This window comes from Mus musculus, chromosome 17, assembly GCF_000001635.26.
Source record: "Mus musculus strain C57BL/6J chromosome 17, GRCm38.p6 C57BL/6J".
NCBI classification, from domain to species: Eukaryota; Metazoa; Chordata; class Mammalia; order Rodentia; family Muridae; genus Mus; species Mus musculus.
Window position 1 is genome coordinate 37,441,517 of NC_000083.6, and position 22,994 is coordinate 37,464,510.

At 39.6% G+C, this 22,994-nt stretch overlaps 1 protein-coding gene and 1 pseudogene across 1 annotated transcript; one reads left to right on the forward strand and one right to left on the reverse strand.

Moving 5' to 3' along the window:
* Positions 1–3,963: 3,963 nt before the first annotated feature.
* Olfr108 (olfactory receptor 108) lies at positions 3,964–5,001 on the forward strand. The gene has a single exon (NM_146465.2). The coding sequence runs from the start codon at positions 4,007–4,009 to the stop codon at positions 4,967–4,969; it is 963 nt and encodes a 320-aa protein (NP_666676.1). The 5' UTR covers positions 3,964–4,006; the 3' UTR covers positions 4,970–5,001.
* On the reverse strand, positions 9,845–10,482 carry Olfr760-ps1 (olfactory receptor 760, pseudogene 1; annotated as a pseudogene).

The following is a 22,994-nucleotide window of genomic DNA, read 5'->3' on the forward strand; positions in this document are numbered from 1 at the left end:
AGAATCCAAATAGGCCCACTAAACGTTGTGCTTCTTTCTTGGTTGTAGGAGGGGCCAGGTGCAATAACTTATCTTTCACCTTAGAAGGAATATCTCTGCACGCCCCACACCACTGGACTCCTAAGAATTTCACTGAGGTAGATGGTCCTTGAATTTTGGTTGGATTTATTTCCCATCCTCTGATACGCATATGTGTTACCAATGAGTCCAAAGTGGTTGCTACTTCCTGCTCACTTGGTCCAATCAGCATAATGTCATCAATATAGTGCACCAATGTGATATTTTGTGGAAGATCCAAACGATCAAGATCCCTTCTAACTAAATTATGACACAGGGCAGGAGAGTTAATATATCCTTGAGGCAAAACTGTGAAGGTATACTGTTGGCCTTGCCAACTGAAAGCAAATTGCTTCTGGTGGTCCTTATGGACAGGTACTGAGAAGAAGGCATTTGCCAGATCAATAGCCGCATACCAGGTGCCAGGAGATGTGTTAATTTGCTCAAGTAAGGAAACTACATCTGGTACAGCAGCTGCAATTGGAGTTACTACCTGATTTAGTTTTCGGTAATCAACTGTCATTCTCCATGATCCATCTGTTTTCTGCACTGGCCAGATAGGAGAGTTAAATGGAGATGTGGTGGGAACCACCACCCCTGCATCTTTCAAGTCCTTGATAGTGGCAGTAATTTCTGCAATTCCTCCAGGAATACGATACTGTTTTTGATTCACTATTTTCTTTGGCAGAGGCAACTCTAAAGGCTTCCATTTGGCCTTTCCAACCATAATAGCCCTCACTCTACAGTTCAGGGAACCAATATGAGAATTCTGCCAATTTCTGAGTATATCTATCCCAATTATACATTCTGGAACTGGGGAAATCACCACAGGATGTGTCCGGGGACCTACTGGACCTACTGTGAGTCGGACATCAGTCAAAACTCCATTAATCACCTGCCCTCCATAAGCCCCTACTTTAACTGGAGGGCCACAATGTTTCTTGGGATCCCCTGGGATCAGTGTCAACTCAGAACCAGTATCCAGCAGACCCCGAAAAGTCTGATTATTTCCTTTTCCCCAGTGTACAGTTACCCTTGTAAAAGGCCGTAGGTCCCTCTGGGGAAGAACTGGAGAAAGGGTAACAGCAAAACCTTTGAGTGTCTTATCAAGATCCTTCCTCAGCGGAACCTGGCCACCCCTTCATTCAAGGGGTTCTGGATCTGCAAACTGTCTCAAGTCTGGAAATTGATTCACTGGCCGAGATTGCTGTTTACCACGATCTAATGTAGCCTTTCTTTCATTTGGCTGTTTACCACGATCTAATGTAGCCTTTCTTTCATTTGTTTGAGAATTTTTCTGCTTATACAGATCAAACAAATATGCAGTAGGCTTCCTATGTATTTCATTCCTGGAAACACCATGATTGGTTAGCCAGTACCAAAGGTCCAACCGAGTCATGCCATTATAAATTTCACCTCTCCTGTGCTGACCATTACTGGGTATGTTATTATAAACATTCTTTTGTCTACGCTGTCCATTATAATAACTAGAATCACCTTGTCTCGGGCGATTCAATGCTGCCACCTGGCCCTTGTTACCTCGGAATCCAACTAAACCCAGTGAATTTAATTCATCTAATTGAGCAGAAGCATCTCCAATGCTAAGATCTGGCACAAGGAAAAGGGAAAGAACAAAACCCTTCAAATGTGCTGGTGCCCCTCTCACCAATTTGCGTCTTATAGAGCTGGTGAAAGGCATATCTTCTGGACCTTCCCATTGTGGACAATTATGCTTTATACAATATATCCACTCTAGCATTGCAATTTCCCTAAGTCTTAAAATCCCTTCATCAACACTAAGCCATGGAATATCAGGCATCTCCAAGTCATTTCCAGTAGGCCATCTTTTGATAAACACCTCAGCCAACCATTCAAACAAACTTTTGACACCTTTTTTAACTATGCGAGCTTCCGTATTAAACCTAGAATCTCTACTCAGAGGACCCATGTCAATAAACTCAGCCTGCTCTAGTTTTATGTTCCTTCCACCCTTATCCCACACCCTTAAAATCCATTCCCACACATATTCACCAGGTTTCTGCTTGAATGAATTAGCAAACTCATTAAGCTCCTTAGTAGTGTAGCGAATTTCCTCATGGACTACACTTTCTACCTCCCCTCTAGGAGCCTGTTTTGCTTTGAGTCTGGTTACAGGTCTAGAAGAAACTATTGGTGGGCCTTGAGAAACATCAGTAGTGAAAGTCATTGCTGGTTTATCAGACTCTGCAAAATTAATTTCCTCATGTGGAAAAGGCATTATTTCAAGAGGTGGGGCTGAGGGTACTACTTCCTCAGGTGGGGCAAACCCTTGAGAATCTGAAGATTCAAAATTCTCAGCTTCAACATGGTCTTCCCACACATCCCCGTCCCATGTTGTAGGATCCCATTCTTTGCCAATTAGAGCCCTTACTTTAACTGTCGACACACTCTGAGGCTGAGACTTGAATTTTCGCTGTAGTTCAGCCAACCTTACAATGAGAGTTTCTGTTTGATTTTCTGCAACTTGAGCTCTATTGCTACAAGAGAGAAGATTCTCCTCAAGGACACACTTAGCAACTTTTAGATCGTTTACTTGTGTCTGGAGCCTTTCGATTTTATCACACAACTCCTTCCTTTCATTCATCATTTTTTCCACAGATACTAAGAGCAGCCAGCCAGTAAAATCATTTTTCGATTTTTTCCCCATCTTGTAGAAAGCTTTGTGCACTGAATCACCTAATTCATTAAGAAAATCAAGGGCATTAGCTTCTTTAAGTTCGGAATATAGTTTCAACCATGGGTCTTCAAAATTCTCTGAGCTCCCAGGAGGGAGAGAATCTGGAGAGGTTTCAATAGTTGAAAGTGCTGGTGGATCAACAAGCCAATTCCAGAATTTTAAAAGATTCATCCTTGTACTTCTGTTACTCTAGAACCACTCCTGGTACCAACTTCTGTATTAGTCAGGGTTCTCTAGAGTCACAGAACTTATGGATAGTCTCTAGATAATAAAGGAATTTATTGATGACTTACAGTCGGCAGCTCAATTCCCAACAATCGTTCAGTCACAGCTGTGAATGGAAGTCCAAGGATCTAGCAGTTACTCAGTCTCACGCAGCAAGCAGGCGAAGGAGCAGGAGCAAGAGCTAGACTCCCTTCTTCCAATGTCCTTATATTGTCTCCAGCAAAAGGTGTAGCCCAGATTAAAGGTGTGTTCCACCACACCTTTAAATCCCAGATGAAAGGCATAGCCCAGATTAAAGGTGTGTTCCTTAACTCGGAGATTCAATCTTCTGGAATCCATAGCCACTATGGCTCAAGATCTTCAAACCAAGATCCAGATAAGGATCTCCAAGCCTCCAGATAAGGGTCACTGGTGAGCCTTCCAATTCCGGATTGTAGTTCATTCCAAATATTGTCAAGTTGACAACCAGGAATAGCCACTACACCAGGTAACTTCTTTTAAACAAATAAGTAACATGATTTTATTTTTTTGAAGGAACTTCCTTGGCAGCATTGTGAACAATGAATCATTTGAGGCTAAGTGGTCACAGTAAGTCACTCAGGAAAATAGCAGTATTGTACTTTGATGAAGCTGCAACTAGAGTGGTGACACTATGGATGGACAGGAACATTGATTGAAAACCCACTGTCAGCAAAGCACTAAGCTATGTACTAAAATACAGCCTCTGCCTTTGAAGGGATCACAGTCAAACAGATACACAGGAAAAGTGGTTATTCAATCAAGTAAAACAATGGGTAAATAGCATAGCTTTCACCTAGAGAATTCCTGGAAGCCACTCAACAAATTGTCTTTATGTCTCCCTAGGGAGACATTTTTAATGAACTCCAAGTCTTGTTCCTCCCTTTGCGTTCTAGTTTCTATTACTCAACAGAGGCTTTGAGGTCCCATTGACAAGGGACCAGGTCTGGGTTGGTGCCAATTCTTGCCTGCAGTGAGAGAATTGTCTTTATGCAAATTTCATCTTCAATAATAAGCCCAAGGATGAACTGCAGTCAGGCTCCTGGCTTTATCCTCTTGGGACTACCCAGAGAACCAGAGAAGTGGCAGCACTTCTTTATCATCTTCCTAGGTCTTTACTTGCTGGGACTTTTAGGGAACCTGCTACTTCTGTTAGCTATTGGTTCTGATGTCCACCTCCACACCCCCATGTATTTCTTCCTCAGTCAGCTCTCACTTGTGGATCTTTGCTTCATCACCACCACAGCTCCTAAAACACTGGAGACTTGGTGGACTGGAGATGGATCAATCTCATTCTCTGGATGCCTGACTCAATTGTATTTCTTTGGTGTTTTTGCAGATATGGATAACCTGCTTCTGGCAGTCATGGCTATTGACCGCTATGCTGCTATCTGCCACCCACTCCTCTACCCACTTCTCATGACTCCTTGTAGATGTGAGGTTCTAGTCAGTGGGTCATGGGGAATAGCTCATTGTGTGTCTCTGATGTATACGTTATTGCTCTCTCAGTTATATTTTCATACCAATCAAGAGATTCCTCATTTTTTCTGTGATTGTAGGCCTCTCTTACTGCTTTCCTGTTCTGACACTCACCTCAATGAGGTCCTGATGATGGCTTTGGCTGGAGTTTTGGGAGTCAGTGCAGTTCTTTGCATTGTAAGTTCTTATGGTTGTATTTTTTATGCTGTGGCTAGAGTTCCATCAGCACAGGGGAAAAGAAAAGCCCTGACCACATGCAGTTCCCACCTCTCTGTAGTCCTCCTTTTCTACAGCACAGTCTTTGCTACCTACCTGAAGCCCCCATCTACTTCTCACTCCTCTGGGGAGGTGGTAGCTGCTGTTATGTATACCTTGGTCACTCCCACTCTAAACCCCTTCATTTATAGTCTGAGGAATAAGGATGTTAAGAGTTCATTGAGAAGAGTTCTGAACATTGAAAAGTCTCAGGACTAAGGATCATCATTCAGGAAGGATCACAACCCACATCACTACCACACATGCAAACTGTGTCAGTTAACACTGTTGCTCAGGGGAAAATTACATTATAGCTATGGTTAACCTTCATGGTTTTTTTTCTTTTTTTTATTAGATATTTTCTTCATTTACATTTCAAATGCTAACCCCAAAGACCCCTATACACTCCCCTCACCCTGCTCCCTAACCTACACAGTCCTGCTTCCTGGTCTTGGCATTCCCCTCTACGAGGGCATATTATCTTCGCAATACCAAGGGCCTCTCCTCCCATTGATGGCCTACTAGGCCACCCTCTGCTACATATGCAACTAGAGACACAGCTCTGGGGGGTACTGGTTAGTTCATATCGTTGTTTCTCCTATAGGGTTGTATACCCATTCAGCTCCTTGGGTACTTTCTCTAGCTCCTTCATTAGGGGCCCTGTGTTTCCATCCAAGAGATGACTGTGAGTATCCACTTCTGTATTTGCCAAGCATTGGCATAGACTCATAAGACAGAGCTATGCCAGGGTGCTGTCAGCAAAATCTTTTTGGTATATGCAATAGTGTCTGGGTTTTGTGGTTGTATATGGGAAGGATCCCAGGTGGGGCAGTTGCTGGATGGTCTTTCCTTCTGTCTTAGCTCCGAACTTTGTCTCTGTCACTCCTTCCATGGGCATTTTGTTCCCCATTCTAAGAAGGAGTGAAGTATCCACACTTTGTTCTTCCTTCTTCTTAACTTTCATGTGTTTGGCAAATTGTATCTCAGATATTCTAAGTTTCTAGGCTAATATCAACTTATCAGTGAGTGCATATCAAGTGACTTCTTTTGTGACAGGGTTACCTCACTCAGGATGATATCCTCCAGATGCATCCATTTGCCTAAGAATTTCATGCATTCATTGTTTTTAATTGCTGAGTAGTACTCCATTGTGTAAATGTAAAACATTTTCTGTGTCCATTCCTTTGTTGAGGGACATCTGGGTTCTTTCCAGCCTCTGGCTATTAAAAATGAGGCTGCTATGAACATAGTGGAGCATATGCCCATATTACAAGGTGGAATATCTTCTCGGTATATGCACAGGGGAGGAATTGCTGTATCTTCCAATAATACTATGTCCAATTTTCGGAGTAACCACCTGACTGATTTCCAGAGTGGTTGTACCAGCTTGCAATCTCACCAAAAGTGGAGGAGTGTTCCTCTTTCTCTACATCCTCACCAGTATCTGCTGTCACCTGATTTTTTTTTCAATTTTTATTAAATATCTTCTTCATTTACATTTTAAATGCTATCTCGAAAGTCCCCTATGCCACCCCACACCCCCTCCCCTACCCACCCACTCCCACTTCTTGGCTCTGGCATTCCCCTGTACTGGGACATATAAGATTGCAAGACCAAAGAGCCCCTATTACCAATGATGGCTGATAGGACATCTTCTGCTACATATGTAGCTAGAGACAGGAGTTCTGGGGGTACTGGTTAGTTCATATTGTTGTTCCACCTATAGGGTTGCAGACCCCTTCAGCTCCTTGGGTACTTTCTCTTGCTCTACCATTGGGGCCCTTGTTCCATCCAAAAGATTACTGTGAACATCCACTTTTGTATTTGCCAGGCACTGGCATAGCCTCACATGAGTTATCAGACAGCTATATCAGGGTCCTTTCAGCAAAATCTTGCTGGCGTATGCAATAGGGTCTGCATTTTGTAGCTGATTATAGGATGGATCGCTGGGTGGTGTAGTCTCTGGATGGTCCATCCTTTTGTCTTAGCTCCAAACTTTGTCTCTGTAACTCCTTCTATGGGTATTTTGTTCCCTATTCTAAGAAGGAATAAAGTATCCACACTTTGATCTTCATTCTTCTTGATTTTCTTGTGTTTTGCAAATTGTATCTTGTGTATTCTAAGTTTCTAGGCTAATATCCACTTATCAGTGAGTGCATATGAAGTGACTTCTTTTGTGACCGGGTTATCTCACTCAGGATAATATCTTCCAGATACATCCATTTGCTCAAGAATTTAATAAATTTATTGTTTTTAATAACTGAGTAGTACTCCATTGTGTAAATTTACAATTTCTTTATCCATTCCTATGTTGAGGGACATCTGGGTTCTTCCCAACTTCTGGCTATTATAAATAAGGCTGCTATGAGCATAGTGGAGCATGTGTCCTTATTACTAGTTACAACATCTTCTGGGTATATGCCCAGGAGAGGTATTGCTAGATCTTCTAGTAGTACTATGTCCAATTTTCTAAGGAGCTGCCAGACTGATTTCCATAGTGGTTGTACAAGCTTGCAATCCCACCAGCAATGGAGGAATGTTCATCTTTCTTCACATCCTTGCCAGCATCTGCTGTTACCTGAATTTTTGATCTTAGCCATTCTGACTGGTGTGAGGTAGAATCTCAGGACTGTTTTGATTTGCATTTCTCTGATGATTTAAGGATGTTGAACATTTTCTCAGGTGCTTCTCAGCCCTTCGGTATCCCTCAGTTGAGAATTCTTTGTTTAGCTCTATACCCCATGTTTTAATGGGGTTATTTGAATTTCTGGAATCTAGCTTCTTGAGCTCTTTGTATATATTAGATATTAGTCACCTATCAGATTTAGGATTGCTAAAAATACTTTCCTAATCTGTTGGTGGCATTTTTGTCTTATTGACAGTATCTTTTGCCTTACAGAAGATTTGCAATTTTATGAGGTCCTGTTTGTTGATTCTTGATCTTACAGCACAAGCCATTCCTGTTCTCTTCAGGAATTTTTCCCCTGTGCCCATATCTTTGAGGCTTTCCCCCACTTTCTCCTCTATAAATTTCAGTGACTCTGGTTTTATGTGGAGTTCTTTGATCCACTTAGACTTGAGCTTGCACAAGGAGATAAGAGTGGATCAATTCGCATTCTTCTACATGCTATCAGTTGTGCCAGCACCATTTGTTGAAAATGCTGTCTTTTTTCCACTGGATGGTTTTAGCTCCCTTGTCAAAGATCAAGTGACCATAGGTGTGTGGGTTCATTTCTGTGTCTTCAATTCTATTCCATTGATCCACCTGTCTGTGACTGTACCATTACCATCCAGCTTTTTTCACAATTGCTCTGTAGTATAGCTTGAGGTCAGGCATGGTGATTCCACCAGAGATTATTATATTGGTGAGAATAGGTTTTGCTATCCTATGTTTTTCCTTATTCTAGATGAATTTGCAAATTGTCCTTTATAACTCAGTGAAAAATTGAGTTGAAATTTTGATGAGGATTTCATTGAATCTGTAGATTGCTTTTGGCAAGATAGCCATTTTTACTATATTGACCCTGCCTATCCATGAGCATGGGGGTCTTTCCATCTTCTGAGATCTTTGATTTCTTTCTTCAGAGACTTGAAGTTCTTATCATAGAGATCTTTCACTTCCTTAGTTAGAGTCACACCAAGGTATTTTATATTATTTGCTGTTAATGTGAAGGGTGTTGTTTCCTTAATTTCTTTCTCAGCCTGTTTATCCTTTGTGTAGAGAAAGGCCATGGATATGTTTGTGTTAATTTTATATCCAGCTATGGCACTGAAACTGTTTATCACGTTTAGGAGTTCTGTGGTTGAATTTCTAGTTTTTACCTGACTAGTTTTGAAATTTCCCTGAACACAATATTTTGGGCTTTTCTATGAAGGTATCTCTGGAGAGATTTCACCAAGAAGGCAAGATCCATTTGAATATGCATGGCACCGTTTGTTCCATAGAATTATCCTAGGCTGACAAATGGAAAAATTATTCATCTGTTTTTGATTGTTGACCACTGGTGCAATGTAGCCCTCCACAGCACCCTCCTGCCTTGCTTTTCTCATCCTGATATATGGTATTCTTCAAACTATTAATAAAAATGAATCTTTCATTCTTAAATTGCTTGTCAGGTGTTTTGTCACAACAAGACAAGTAAGAAGTAAAATAATGTATTAAAAAGAATAGTATGTTGAGTTTGATATTCTTTAATTTGCCTTCTTATACTCATATTCCTGATGCATGAATATTCACTTCAATCACTACAATCATTGGGTGATTTTAAAGTATTTTTTCCAGTGGTTTTATAACAACAGCCCCCTGATATCCTTATAGGTTTTACTGAATCTCCTGTTCTGGAGAGCTAGTGAATTAAAGTATTTTTGTCTTTTTCTTATATCTTTCCTCCAGCTGAATATGGGTACCATTTACAAATCATGTTAAAGGTAGCTTTAGTGTTCACAGAACTTAAATGACAAGTAAGAAGTCAGGAAGCTGGTGAGTCTGACAATAACTCATATCAATAGGAGCAGGGTTAGAAAGAATATAATTTTATTTTATCTTTTAATGGAGAGTATATTACAACATTCTTTTAAAAATGATTTATTATTGCTGTTATTGTATGTGTATTTATACAATTACTTATGACATATCCTTATGTGGGAAATTAAATTGTAAGTTCCACCATTAAATTTTCATGCTCAAACCAAATAAACAGGATAGCAAAGAACTGTTCAAATGTCATACGGCAATAACATACATGACCATTGTTCTATATTTCCTTGTGCTGGTGTCTTGTTTCTATAATTTTATTTTCATTAACCATTTACAGCAGTGCTACATACAGCAATGTGCTACAGAGTGGCAAACCAGTACATGTCTTCACTGTGTGTTGATCAACAGGCTACAGAATGATAACCTATTACATATATTCACTATGTGATGATCAAACCAGAGCATTGTTTATGCTGTATGCAGTAAACAACTTGCCATAATTTACATAATCTTTTAAACTAACATCTAAAAATAGTTTAACTGTCATCTTCCACTGGGCATAGCTCTTAAGACCTAAAGAGGTCTTTTGAGAAAGAACATAATTACTCCATCTCCAACCTATAGATGGAGACTTTTCAATCAAGACACTGACAGTTAAATAGAAAATCTTTACTGCCCTCCATCTTAGGTCACATTTCAGTTGGTTTGCAATATAGATGCCTTCTTAGTGCCTATGGCACCTCCTGGTTCCTCAAGGTATAGATGACATGATTGAAGATAGGGATGACTACTTTGTAGAGCAGTGCAATGACCTTGGAGAGGAGCAAAGGGCACAGTGTACAAGACCATGAGTGATCTATAGAATGTGGAAACCACAGCCAGGTGAGAGGAGCATGTGGAGAAGTCCTTGGTTCTTCTGTCCCCAGAGAGAACTCTCAGCACAGTCACCACAATCTGAATGTAGGAGATCAGAACCAGCCCAAAGGGGACAGTCAGGAAGACAACAGAGAGAACAAATGTAATCACCTGGAAAACTTGGGTATCTGACTAAGCCAGGTCCATGATGGGTGAGAAATTGTATTAAAAGTAATCAATTAGGTTGGGGCCACAGAACCACATCTGGGCTACCAGAATAACAACTAGTCCATCCACCGTGATGCCAAACAGCTGGAGGGTGAGCACAAACCCCAGGCACCACTGATGCCCCATGAGAAGTGGGTAATGTAGGGGGTGACAGATTTAAAGGTAGTGATCAACTTGATAACCATTGTTTCTTTGAACATTATAATTGCATATATATATATGTGTGTGTGTGTGTGTGTGTGTGTGTGTGTGTGTGTGTGTAGGTATATATGTTTATAAATACACATATATAAAATCTACTGAGTCCATTTTTGTTGTTTATGCTTTAGGGCTGACTACCCTGCATTGGAAAACCAATGAGTGGATTTATTTCTGGGGGAGTCTAATTCTTCTTCCTCCAGAAGTTATCGGCTGCCCATAGTTCTTTGTCTAGGGATAGCACCCTACACAAATTTCTCCCTTGCATGTTAATATTGCTGCTGTTCCTATCTTTTTTATGAAGTCATTTCTAGCAGAAACCTTTTCATAATACACCACTTGGTATTCTGGCTCTTACAATCTTTTCACCTTCTTCTGAGATGTTTGCTGAACCATAGAGACAGAGACAGGAGCTGTGATGTAGATGTATCCATTGGAGCTTGAATCCTTGTGATTGGTTGATTTCTGTTCTATGTTTAGTTGTCATTTTCTGTGATGAACTCTGTGGTAGTATGAATATGCTTGGCTCAGAGAGTGGCCCTATTAGGACATGTGGTCTTGTTAGAGTGGGTGTGGCATTGTTGGAGTAGGTGAGGCCTTGCTGGAGGACCTGTATCACTGTGGGGCTGAGCTTTGAGATTCTTCTATCTTCCCATGTGTCAGCTCCAATTTGCCTTCAGAACAAGATGTAGAACTCTCAGCACTATATCTCTCTGTATGCTCTTATGCTTCCTACAATGACAAAGGACTGAATCTCTGAAACTGTAAGACAAACTCAGGTAAATGTTGTGCTTTATAAAATTCACCTTGGCCATGGTGTCTCTTAACAGCAATGGAAACACTCTTTTCCTGTTAAAAAATGCTTCTTTGATGAAGGCTTGTAGTCACACTTATCTGTGGATATAGGATAAGATTTAGAAAGTAGTAAGGAATTATGTTGGTTTACCAAAGGGCCACAGCAGATACTTTACTAAGGTCTATGACCTCTCTAGCCCTGGGAAGCTGGCTAGGTTTCCTGTTAAAGGTATGACTTTTCTGCTGATGAGTGGACTTTAAGTCCAATTAGACAGCAGTTGGTTGTCACCAACATGTGAGTACCACTTACTGCATTTTTGTATATATCTTTCCCTGTTGGCCATTTCAGTGCAACAATAAAAAGAGCTGGAGGCTGGAGCTGTGTGAACAGGAAGGCAGATTGAGAACTAAATATTTGGGAAAAGGAGGCAAGGGAGTAGGGTTGAGTTGGGATGAGGAGTCTGTCCCCAGATAAAGACTAACCCCTTATACTATGCATATGTCTCCATGTCTTTATTATTAAAAGAGCAGCACCCATATTCCCAAGTCCCCCACATTATTTCTCTTGTTCTTGTTCTACCTCTTCTTGTTCTTGTTCTTGTTCCTCTTCCTCTTCCTCTCCCTCTCCCCCTCCCTCTCCTCCTTCTCCTTCTCCTTCTCCTTCTCCTTCTCCTTCTCCTTCTCCTTCTCCTTCTCCTTCTCCTTCTCCTTCTCCTTCTCCTTCTCCTCTTCCTCCTCCTTCTCCTCCTCTTCTTGTTCTTCTTCTTCTTCCCTTTTCTCTGCCTCCTCCTTCTACTCCTCTTCCTGCTTCTGCTCCTTCTTCTTCTGCTGAAGACAGGGTTTCTCTGTGTAGCCCAGGCTATCATGGAACTTGCCCTGTAGATGAAGCTGACCTTGAAATTGGAGATCCTACCACCTCTGCTTCCCAAGTGTTGGGATTAAAGGTATGCAATGTGAACTCATGGCCAACTATGGGACTTCACTGAACTTCTGTGAAACTACTGAATCCATCTGACCTCCTCCTATGAATCCAGTGAACCAACCTGAGAGCTGCTCCCAGTAATCCTGCCTTTATACTTTAATTTGGCTCAATTCAATTTATTTAGGTGATGAAACCTATCAAGTTTTAACATCTAGGGATGAATATTCAAATAGTTCACCATTTGTGACCATTCTTATTCAAAACACCACATTCCATTCCATGGAGCCTGTAGCCTTGTAGCCATACATATAGTGTCAGGAGCCATGGCCTCAGCCATGGCCTTATGAAAAATTTCTGGCTTACATAAACAATCCTAAGAGAACATTTGTAGTCATAACAGTAAGAATGTTTGTGTATAAAGAGGACACTGTGACCATTGGTTCCAGTAGCTGAAGATTGCCAACTGACCTTCAGAGAGCCCCCAGACTCTTCCCACCTCCCTTGAAGCCTCTTATGCTTATATTGCTACTCCTGAATAAAGTTTTTCAGTGCTTGATCAGTATAATTGACTTGCTCTCATTCTTCGTGTCTCTTTTCCCTCCCACTCTCTCACTCCCTTGCCCTGGGTCCCCACTGATTATCCCTGAAAGTCGGGGTAATATAGCAAAATGCATTTAGTCTAATTTCAAGCCTCCTTAGTATATCAGTCTTCACACAGTTTAAAATTCCCACGCCCAAAATCTGTTCTGAGACTTGAAGCAATTGCTTATTAGTGACCCCCTATAAAATCAGAGGCACAAAGCAAATTACACACTTCCAATACACAGTAGCACAGAATTTATGTTACCATTCTAACAGAGGAAAAGGGACATAGTGCAATCCTGAAGCATTAAAATTGCTAAAGTAAAAAATCCATACAAAACAGAGTATAACCCATGACTGTATTTAGATAACTGCCAAAATAAATTATTAAAGCCCTAGGTCTCAGTTTTTGATTCCTTTTCATCTTAGTCATTCCCTAGGTAGTTTCATTAACATTCAGGACATTACATATAACTCACATGGCATCACATTCCAAATCTTTTTCATTCTACTGTAGATGCAATGTAGATGAGATGACTACATCCAAGCCCATAAAAGATGCATCACTGACAAATTCCAGCCACAATCTGCTCTCTAGCCTTCTCCTGACACACCCACAGTAGACTCAGTTCATTACTGAGGTTTATGGTGTTTGTGTTAGTTTTCATGTTTTATTTCCTTTGAAATTTACAAATCTTCCTCTTTAAATAATACAAACCAAATCTTATATTCAGAAGGTATTTTTTTAAAAAAAAGCTATAACTACACCCTTATTTTCAATAGAGAAGTAAAAAGCTGCTCGTAGCATTCTAAAGTTTCACAAGGGATGAAGTCCCAGATCCCCCTATGATACAGGGAAGAAGGGAAGATACACAGGTATGGGGAACAGACTCAGTCCTCAGGGTTGGCCTGGGATGCTCACTTCATCACATTGTACTGACAGGGGACAGTATGAGCTGCCAACTGCAGAAACTGGGGGACTTGAATTAATAGTAGAGAAGGATAGATCTAAACACATCCTGTAAAACTCAGGCCCAAACAAAGCAGTGCTTTCATACTAGGGAAGAAAATAAAAGAAATTCAGACTATTCTCTTGGAGTGGTGATACTCTAAAGAGCTCAACTCAAAATGTCCCAATGCATAGAGTCCCCATAACCCAGGAGTCAATCCTTTGTCCCACCACATGCCACACCCTGCAAGGTCTTATCTTTCTAGATGGTAAGAGAAGCATCAGCACCTTAATTAGTGTTCCTGCCTGTGGTAGGTCAAATAAGACTTGATCAGAGCCCCACATGAGGGGATAAAGTAGCCATTATGTGCTGACTGTATCACTCATGGGTTTCTGTCTACTCTATCCCTTACCAGGTACCATATCCCACCACAGTTACTGGCACTCTGAGAAAAACTGCTGATATTTTCCCCCTGTGGAAAGAATACAGTGGGTACAAGGCCATGAAGGCGAATGGCCATGATGGTCTAGTGAAATGCATTAATCCTAGCCTAAGTTAAGTGACTAGAACTAGGGCTTCAGGCACAAGGAAATATTTGAAAATCTGTTGAGATATGAAGGAAGTATAATAAAGCCTTCTGAAGTATCTGTTCTCAACAGGGAACTTCTACTCCTACTTTTGACTCTGGATAAAGAATTTGATCTTTATTTCCCATGTTCCCATTTATGTTGTCAGGGAAGAGACTCAGGCAAGGTAAGCATTTGTTTGAGATACTGCTTCCTAATTTGTGTTGCTCATGATGGTAGATCAGTGTGACTTTCATTATTGTTTCTGAGCGCTTGTGCATGCAAATGTGTATGCTATTTCCTATTTTATGGAATAAAGTGGGCTCTCTGATACTTTTATGTACCTTAATAAACATCTCTTTAAAATGTAAGTAAATGTCTTTACATGAATTAAAAAAAATGTTTTCCCAGAATAGGAATTTTGAAATTTTGATTTTTTTTTTTTTTTTTTTTTTTTGGTTTTTCGAGACAGGGTTTCTCTGTATAGCCCTGGCTGTCCTGGAACTCACTTTGTAGACCAGGCTGGCCTCGAACTCAGAAATCCACCTGCCTCTGCCTCCCAAGTGCTGGGATTAAAGGCGTGCGCCACCACGCCCGGCGAAATTTTGATTTTTTTAAATTTAATTATTTGGGATTCAGATGCAAAGTGTTTAAATTATGTGTTTTTAAAGGAAAGGCAACTGATATATTTGAGTTAACTTTATATCCATCCACTTTGCTGAAGTTGTTTATCAGCCGGAGAAGTTCTCTTGTAGAATTTTTGGGTTCTCTTATGTGTACTATCATATCATCTGCAAATAGTTGGAGAAGATGTAGAGAAAGAGGAACACTCCTTCATTGCTGGTGGGATTGCAAACTTGTGCAAACACTCTGGAAACTAACCTGAAGGCTCCTCAGAAAATTGGAAATAGATCTCTCTGAAGACCCAGCTATACCACTTTTGGGAATATACCCAAAAGGTTCCCCACCATGCCACATGGGCATGTGTTCCACTATGTTCATAGTGGCCTTATTTGTGATAGCCAGAAGCTGGAAACAACCCAGATGTCCCAAGCCTAAAGAATGGATACAGAAGATGTGGGTCATTTACACAATGGGATACTACACAGCTATTAAGAACAAGGACCTCCTGAATTTTGCAGGCAAATGGATGGAACTAGAAAATATAATCTTGAAGGAGGTAGCTAAGACCCAAAAGGACCTGCATGGTGTGTACTCACTAATAAGTTGATGTTAGCCAAAAAAATAATGTATAGAATACCCAAGATACAGTCTACAGAACTCTAAAAGGTCAACAACCTGAAGTGCCCAAGTGAAGACCCCTCAGTATCACTTGGGAGGGAGAAGAAAGCAGTCACAAATGGGGAGGGAGGGACATGGGAGGGAAAGTGGACAGGGGAGGGGGAGAGAGTAGGGGAGGAGAGCGGAACCTGATCTGATATTGGGTGAGGGAAAAGGACTGAAGCCCTGAGGGCCATCAGAAAGAATGGAAACAGCAACCCAGGGAAATAGGAGGTTGAGGGGACCCTCCAGAATGCACCAGAGACCTGGGAGGTAGGAGACTCTCAGAACTCGAAGGGAGGGACATTAGATGAAATGCCCTACAGTGGTGAGAGGGAACTTCTAGAGCTGACCACCAGCATAAAGACAGGGCATCAAGTGAGGGAGAGGGGGCCCATCCCACAGTTACAACTTTGACCCATAATTGTTCTTGTCTGAAAGAATTACAGGAATGGAAAAGAAGAAGAGTCTGAGGAAAAGAAGAACCAGGGACAGGTCCAAAGTTGGATCCATCTCAAGGAGTGGTCCCAAGGCCTGACACTATTACTGAGGTTATGGAGTGCTCATAAAAAGGGACCTAGCATGACCACACTATGGAAGACCCAACAAGCAGCTGAAAGAGTCAGATGCAGATATTTGCACCCAACCAATGGACAGAAGCAGCTGAGCCCTGTTATTGAAGGGAAGGCTGAAAGAAGCTGAGGAGAAGGGTACCACTGTCAAGAGTCTGTAAGCCCTAAAGTCCTCCCATCTGAGTGGGGATCCAAGCAAGAGTTCTTGGAGTCAGTGTAGGCACAGGAAACTGACTGAGATGAAGATTCATTAACACAGGTGGCAATTTGGCTGCACTGTAGGGAAAACAGTTCTGGAAGGTAGAACAAAAAGATAGCACGAAAACAAAAATATTGAGATAAAGTCTAATAAACCTAAAGTTAATATTGGTGATTTGGTGAATTGACATAAACAATATTGTTACTCAACTCCCACTCAGAAATATTAATAAATTAAAATGAATAACATATAAATATTATATGAACAATATATTATATTGTGTTACATGAATAGTATACATTTTATAAATATTATGTATTATATGCCAATAAATATTATATCTTACATAAATAATATATACAATTATATAATATATTTTAATTATACATATTATTAATGATATAAATATTATAGAAATATTGTTAAAATAAAATTAAGTAATAATAATTGTACTGTTTCAATAGGCTCACATTCCACTAATGTCAAATGTCTATATAAACACTAGTTCCCACAGGTATGTTAGTCAAATACTCACCCCCATTGCTCAGTCTCCATGTTGTTTTGTCTTGTTTTGTTTTTTGATACAGGGTTTCTCAACCTTAGGTGTCCTGGACTCAATTTGTAGATGGGGGTGGCCTTGAACTCACAGAGATACTCCTGCCTCTGCCTCCTGAGTGCTGGGATCAAAGGTGTTTGACACCATGCCTGGCTCTGTCTAGGAATTTGATCACAAATGATCCACAGCATCTGTAGAATTCAGCTTAAAGCTCATCATTTTATTTTGCAGTATATTACTCTAAGTTTCATGGATCTCTGCATTCACTATATGTTGGATTTCTCAAGAACTGCTGTGGCGCTGCCCCATCTTTGATATTATTGCCACCCTTTCCTCTTTTGTAACTGGCAAAAGGTTTTACCAAAATTTTATTATTTTTAACATCAAGGAAATTACTAGAACAAAAAGAAAATAAATGACTTGATACTTATGGGAAAAGAAATTTGGACAGAATGATTCCTTGGAGAGAAAACCCCAAGATGTTAATGCCCAGGATGCTGCTGGGAAAGTATGAGAGGGTTCATTCTGGTCTTCTGTCTGTCAGAACACAAAGGGAGATCTGCTGAGATTAAGTATTGTAAGTATAAGTAAGTTCATATATATGCATTCTAGAGTATTACAGCAGCTTAGAGTAATGGGCGAATGTAATATTAGCAAACATTTCTTTCATTTCCCCGTATTTCTATCTCTCTCTCTTTCCTTCCTTTCCTCTCTTCTCCCATCCTTCACTCCCTTCCTTCCTTAGACACGGTGTCTTATAGCCCAAACTAGTGTAAAATATCGATGTAACTCAGGGGAACTAACTTTTTAAACTCTTTATTTAAAAAGAAAACATTAATTCAGTTATTTGTTTACTTTACATCAATTCTTATCACAGTTTCCCTTCCCTCCTTCCCTCCCAGTCCCTCCCTCACCCTGCCCTTTCTTTTCTCTTCAAAGAAGGGGAGGTCTCTAATGGGTATCAACCTGCCTAGGTATTTCAAGTTGCAGTGAAGACTAAGCACATCTACTGAAGCTAGACAAGGCAGACCAGTAAGGTGAAAAGGAACCAAAGGCTGTCATCAGAGTCAGAGAGGGCCCCTGCTTCTACTGTTAGGGGTCCCACAGGAAGACCAAGCTGAGCGACTGTTACATATGTGCAGAGAGCCTAGTGATCCACCACCTCCTGAGAGCTTGGCATATGTGGAATGTGCCTTCACACGGACTTTAAGGATCTTTTCCTCCTCTCTGATAAAAGGAAGTTCAGACCAGAGCCACGGATGAGTGAGGGTAAGTGGGGGCCCTCTGTGACTGCAGTTTGTGAAAATAGACAGAGTAGCTTCACTGTACAAGACACCATCTGGAAATCTTATATTTTCCTAAGTTGTTTGTAGATAGTTTTTTTTTTTTTTGCATTCACTCTTGGTGTGTTTGGGATTTTCAGATCTCTGGATAGGCTGTGTATTCAAGCATATAATATGTTGTAAATATATGGCAGGGTGTATGTGCATGAGTTTGTTGAATCTGGTGGTGGAGTTGGGTGCTTATATTCATGTAAGAATGAGAGGAGATAATAAGAAGAGAAAGAGCAAAGAATTATAGGATTCACTCTTTTTTTTTTAAATTAGATTTACTCTTAGTATCTGTTTAAAGTCAATGATCATTGGAGAAGCAGGTTTTGTTCCAGTGCTAGTAACAAGTTAGGTTGTATTTGGCATTAAAGAAACACATGACTCTGTAGGAGTGTTTTTAGCAGAAGAGGGAGGATTCTATTATCAGAAAAATAAAACTAATTTGTGAACTATGGTATAATATGCTTCTTGCATCACTTCTTTTATATGACCCCAAATCCTTGACAATGTGTGTCAGTTAGTATGATTCATGATTCTTGGAATGCTCCACTGTCAACAGTTAAGAACATTTCCCTCATACATGTGTTCATGGCAGGCATCTTTTTGCTGTCTATGATGACTCCATGATAATGTAATGAAATTTCCATAGTGCTTCTGATGCTAACTAATCTGAATATGTCATGTAGGACAGCAAAATGCCAAAGCAACTGTCTCTCTATTGCTAAAGTCATTTACTTAGTCCAGGACATAGATTACTTGTGTTCTGGTGTGTTGTTTCTATGTACTCAGATAATCAAGTTTAGCATCACAGTCAGGGGAATTTTGTGGATAAAGTATAGATGCAAACTGTAATAATAGGTAAATGTGATCTCATGAGGTTTCTTATCAAATACTGAATAGGTAATATTAGGTTCTTAGTGAGCCCAATAAATGCACAGAGGGCAGTATTAGAAAAAAAACCTAGAAAGTATTTTTCTTCTTCCTAGAACTTGCATTCATGTGCAATAAAATCTAATACACCAAATTAAGATACAGTCTATTGATAACAACAGATCAGGGAAGGGCAACAATTGTGTGTATGTGTGTGTGTGTTCACAATGAGACAGTGTGAAAAGCACTGAGTCTAGGATAAAAACAAGGGAATAACCCATTAGATTTATCAAGTGAGTAATATTCACCCCAGTCAAAACAAGAACTGGTCCTGACTTGGTGTTCAGTGTGGTTAAGACAGGAAGTTGAACAGCAGAGATGTATGCACAAGTAAAGAGGGGGATGGTGGTACACGATTTTCTAGTTCACCACAGTGTGCTAGACCTTCAAATAATATGGGAGGCCCTGGAGAGCTCAGAGCATTAGACATAGGTAACAGTGATCTAAGATGTGTTTTCAAAGAGGAATGACTTGGAAATAAATGGAAATAATTATCATTCTAAGACTCCAGATGCATTTAGGAATACATTAGTATTATTAGTAAATGCATTAGGAATACTATTCATTCTACCAGTCACTTATGATAGCAGTGAGTGGCTAAAAATATTCACCATTTTAATTCCACCCAACTTTTTTTCTTTTTTTTTATTATTATGTATTTTCCTCAATTACATTTCCAATGCTATCCCAAAAGTCCCTCACACCCTTCCCCCCTACTCCCCTACCCACCCATTCCCATTTTTTTGGCCCTGGCGTTCCCCTGTACTGGGGCATATAAAGTTTGTGTGTCCAATGGGCCTCTCTTTCCAGTGATGGGCGACTAGGCCATCTTTTGATACATATGCAGCTAGAGTCAAGAGCTCTGGGGTACTGGTTAGTTCATAATGTTGTTCAACCTATAGGGTTGCAGATCTCTTTAGCTCCTTGGATACTTTCTCTAGCTCCTCCATTGGGAGCCCTGTGATCCATCCAATAGTTGACTGTGAGCATCCACTTCTGTGTTTGCTAGGCCCCGGCCTAGTCTCACAAGAGACTCCACCCAACTTTTGTATATTGTAGGAATTGCAAAGATTTGAAAGAATATACTGTAATTAAGAAAAATCTCCAATGATTGTATGCTGTGGCAAAGAAGACAAATGTGAATCTATACCTGGAATAACTGACTGTAGAATTGGTGAAATTTCTACTTTGTGCCTTTTCCTTTATTGTTTTTGAGTGAAAAGGGTGTGCAGAAATAATTTCTCTTTCCTAGACTGTATAGACCACAAGTCACTCCAAATCTCAATGATCTTGAATGTGACAAGTGAACTAAAGATTGTGTATGCCCAGCCCACTTCTCTATTTTAACACTCTAGTCTTGTACAATTCCCTTTTCCTATTTATAAACAAATGATTATATATACATATATATGTATATGTATAATATGTTATATGTTAATATTTTGTAAAATTTAAAATGTAAAAGGTGTGCATTCCTTAGTCCATCTGCCATTGCGGCCCTTTTCTCAGAGATCCCGACCATTAGTGGTTTCTTCTGGTGTGTTCAGAGAGTTTTTCTACCCACAAAAGAAGTTTGGTGAGAAATCTCAGCACACTGATCACCTTATACTGAGTCTTGATTTTGTCATTCAATAAATCATCCTGGAATTCTGAATGTATGCCCTACTTGTGCATCTATTTTATACATACCTAAAGTATGTATGATTGTTTGCATTTTTTTCTGAGTTTATCTGGTAGTTTTATTTTGAGTGTGTTTATATACATAAATACTTAAGTTCTGCATATATTTTCTTTTATAAATGTAATAATTTAGTCATAGTTTTGGGAGTTTTGATTATTTCTGTTCACTTGCATTTAAAATGATCAATGAACATAATGGTATGTAATATGTAATTTTCAACATGTTGAGGAACTTGGACAGGTAAGTTGTAATTATAATACACATGGCTAAAAACTTACAAAGCTGATAGAATTGAACATTTATCTTTGTATAAATAGTACAAAATCCTGTCCTGAAAAATTCCTCTTTTAATATCCTCACATCAATACAGGTTGTTTGTAAACATTTTGTTGTTGTCAAACACATGAACTACAATCCTAAGTATAGTCTTTGTAACACACAGTATGACCCTAAACAATGCAGACATGCTGTGTTCCTGTAGTCTGTTCTTCCAAAAGTAGCAAATTATAACAGAGAGAACAGGGAGGTTAATAAGCTGCTTCAATTCCTCACTCTAATGATTACCCAGCTTCCCTTGCACTCATCTGTTCTGTGTTTGTATTTATGTCTTTATAATTTCATCATGTGTCCTTACAGCCATCACTCCACTGAAATTGCAAAATAGTGTGTTCACAGGGATCAATCATTATTCTTTTTTGTCCATACATCTGCCTCTTCTTACCTCATTCCATGATGTTGGGAACTACTTATCTTTTCTCAGTTTCTGAATATTACCCACTTAAAAACATGCTACATAAGCACAAAACCTGAGCGTAAATCCTCTTGGGAGAAACTAAAATTAAACAGATTACAGAGGTATTTCACTGAATTGTCCATTCCTTCCTTGTAATGGTTTTTGCCTTTAAAGGACAGTTTCACAATATAGCTCATACTGGCCTGGAAGTCATAGCAACTTCCCATCTCTCCCTCAGCCTCTCAAATGCTGGGATTGCAAATGTGCAGCACCACATCCAGTTTGTTTGTTCCATATTGCAGAATTGTTTTCCCTGGCATATAATACAATTTGCTTTGCTATTTATTCATTGAAGGACTCCTGCTTTACTTTGAGTTTTTGGTTTTTATAAATGAGTATTCTATAAACATTAATGTGTAATATTTTGTGAATATATTATACATACATACATATATATAATGTGAATATATTATACATTTTCAGTTTATTCAGGAAAAGAATGAAGTTTTGAAAGAACTCAGTGCAACTGCAGCTGTAAATTCTAATTAACAAGCTCATGATAATGTGTTTGTTAATATCTGGTTGATTTTTTTTCTATATTTTTAACATTGATCATATATACAAAGAGACTGTCTTTTCGAATTGGTAGCATGCATCTGGTGTAGTTTACCATTTTTTAAAAATATTTTTTATTAGGTATTTTCCTCATTTACATTTCCAATGCTATCCTAAAAGTCCCCCATACCCTCCCCCCACACTCCCCTACCCACCCACTCCCACTTTTTGGCCCTGTCGTTTCCCTGTACTGGGGCATATAAAGTTTGCGTGTCCAATGGGCCTCTCTTTCCAGTGATGGCCGACTAGGCCATCTTTTGATACATATGCAGCTAGAGTCAAGAGCTCCGGGGTACTGGTTAGTTCATAGTAGTTTACCATCTTTATAATCTTTTTTAAATAACAGCTTTATCTTTGTTGAATTTTCTCTACTGTACATTTGTTTTTATTGTAAAATTCCTGTTATTTTTTTTTATTATTTTCATCTTATTTCTTCAGGCACTTGTTTCTAGGGTCCATTCACTTATTTACTTAGCTTGAGGCAGTGAAAATTTAGATATTTCCATTTATTTATTTCACTTTTTATTAACACATAATTGTACATATTAATGAATGTGATATGAGTTTTCTTTTTTTAGCTAGAGCCTTACTGTGCTGCTCTAGATGGTCTGGAACTTGCAATGTAAAGGAAGCTGGGCTTCACAGTAACCCACCTGCATCTACCTCCTAAATGCTGGACTTAAAGTCATACATACATCACTATTGTCTAGCCCCAATGTGAGATTTTGATATGCATGCTAATTTATAATGATCAAGACATGTTAGTTTGCATG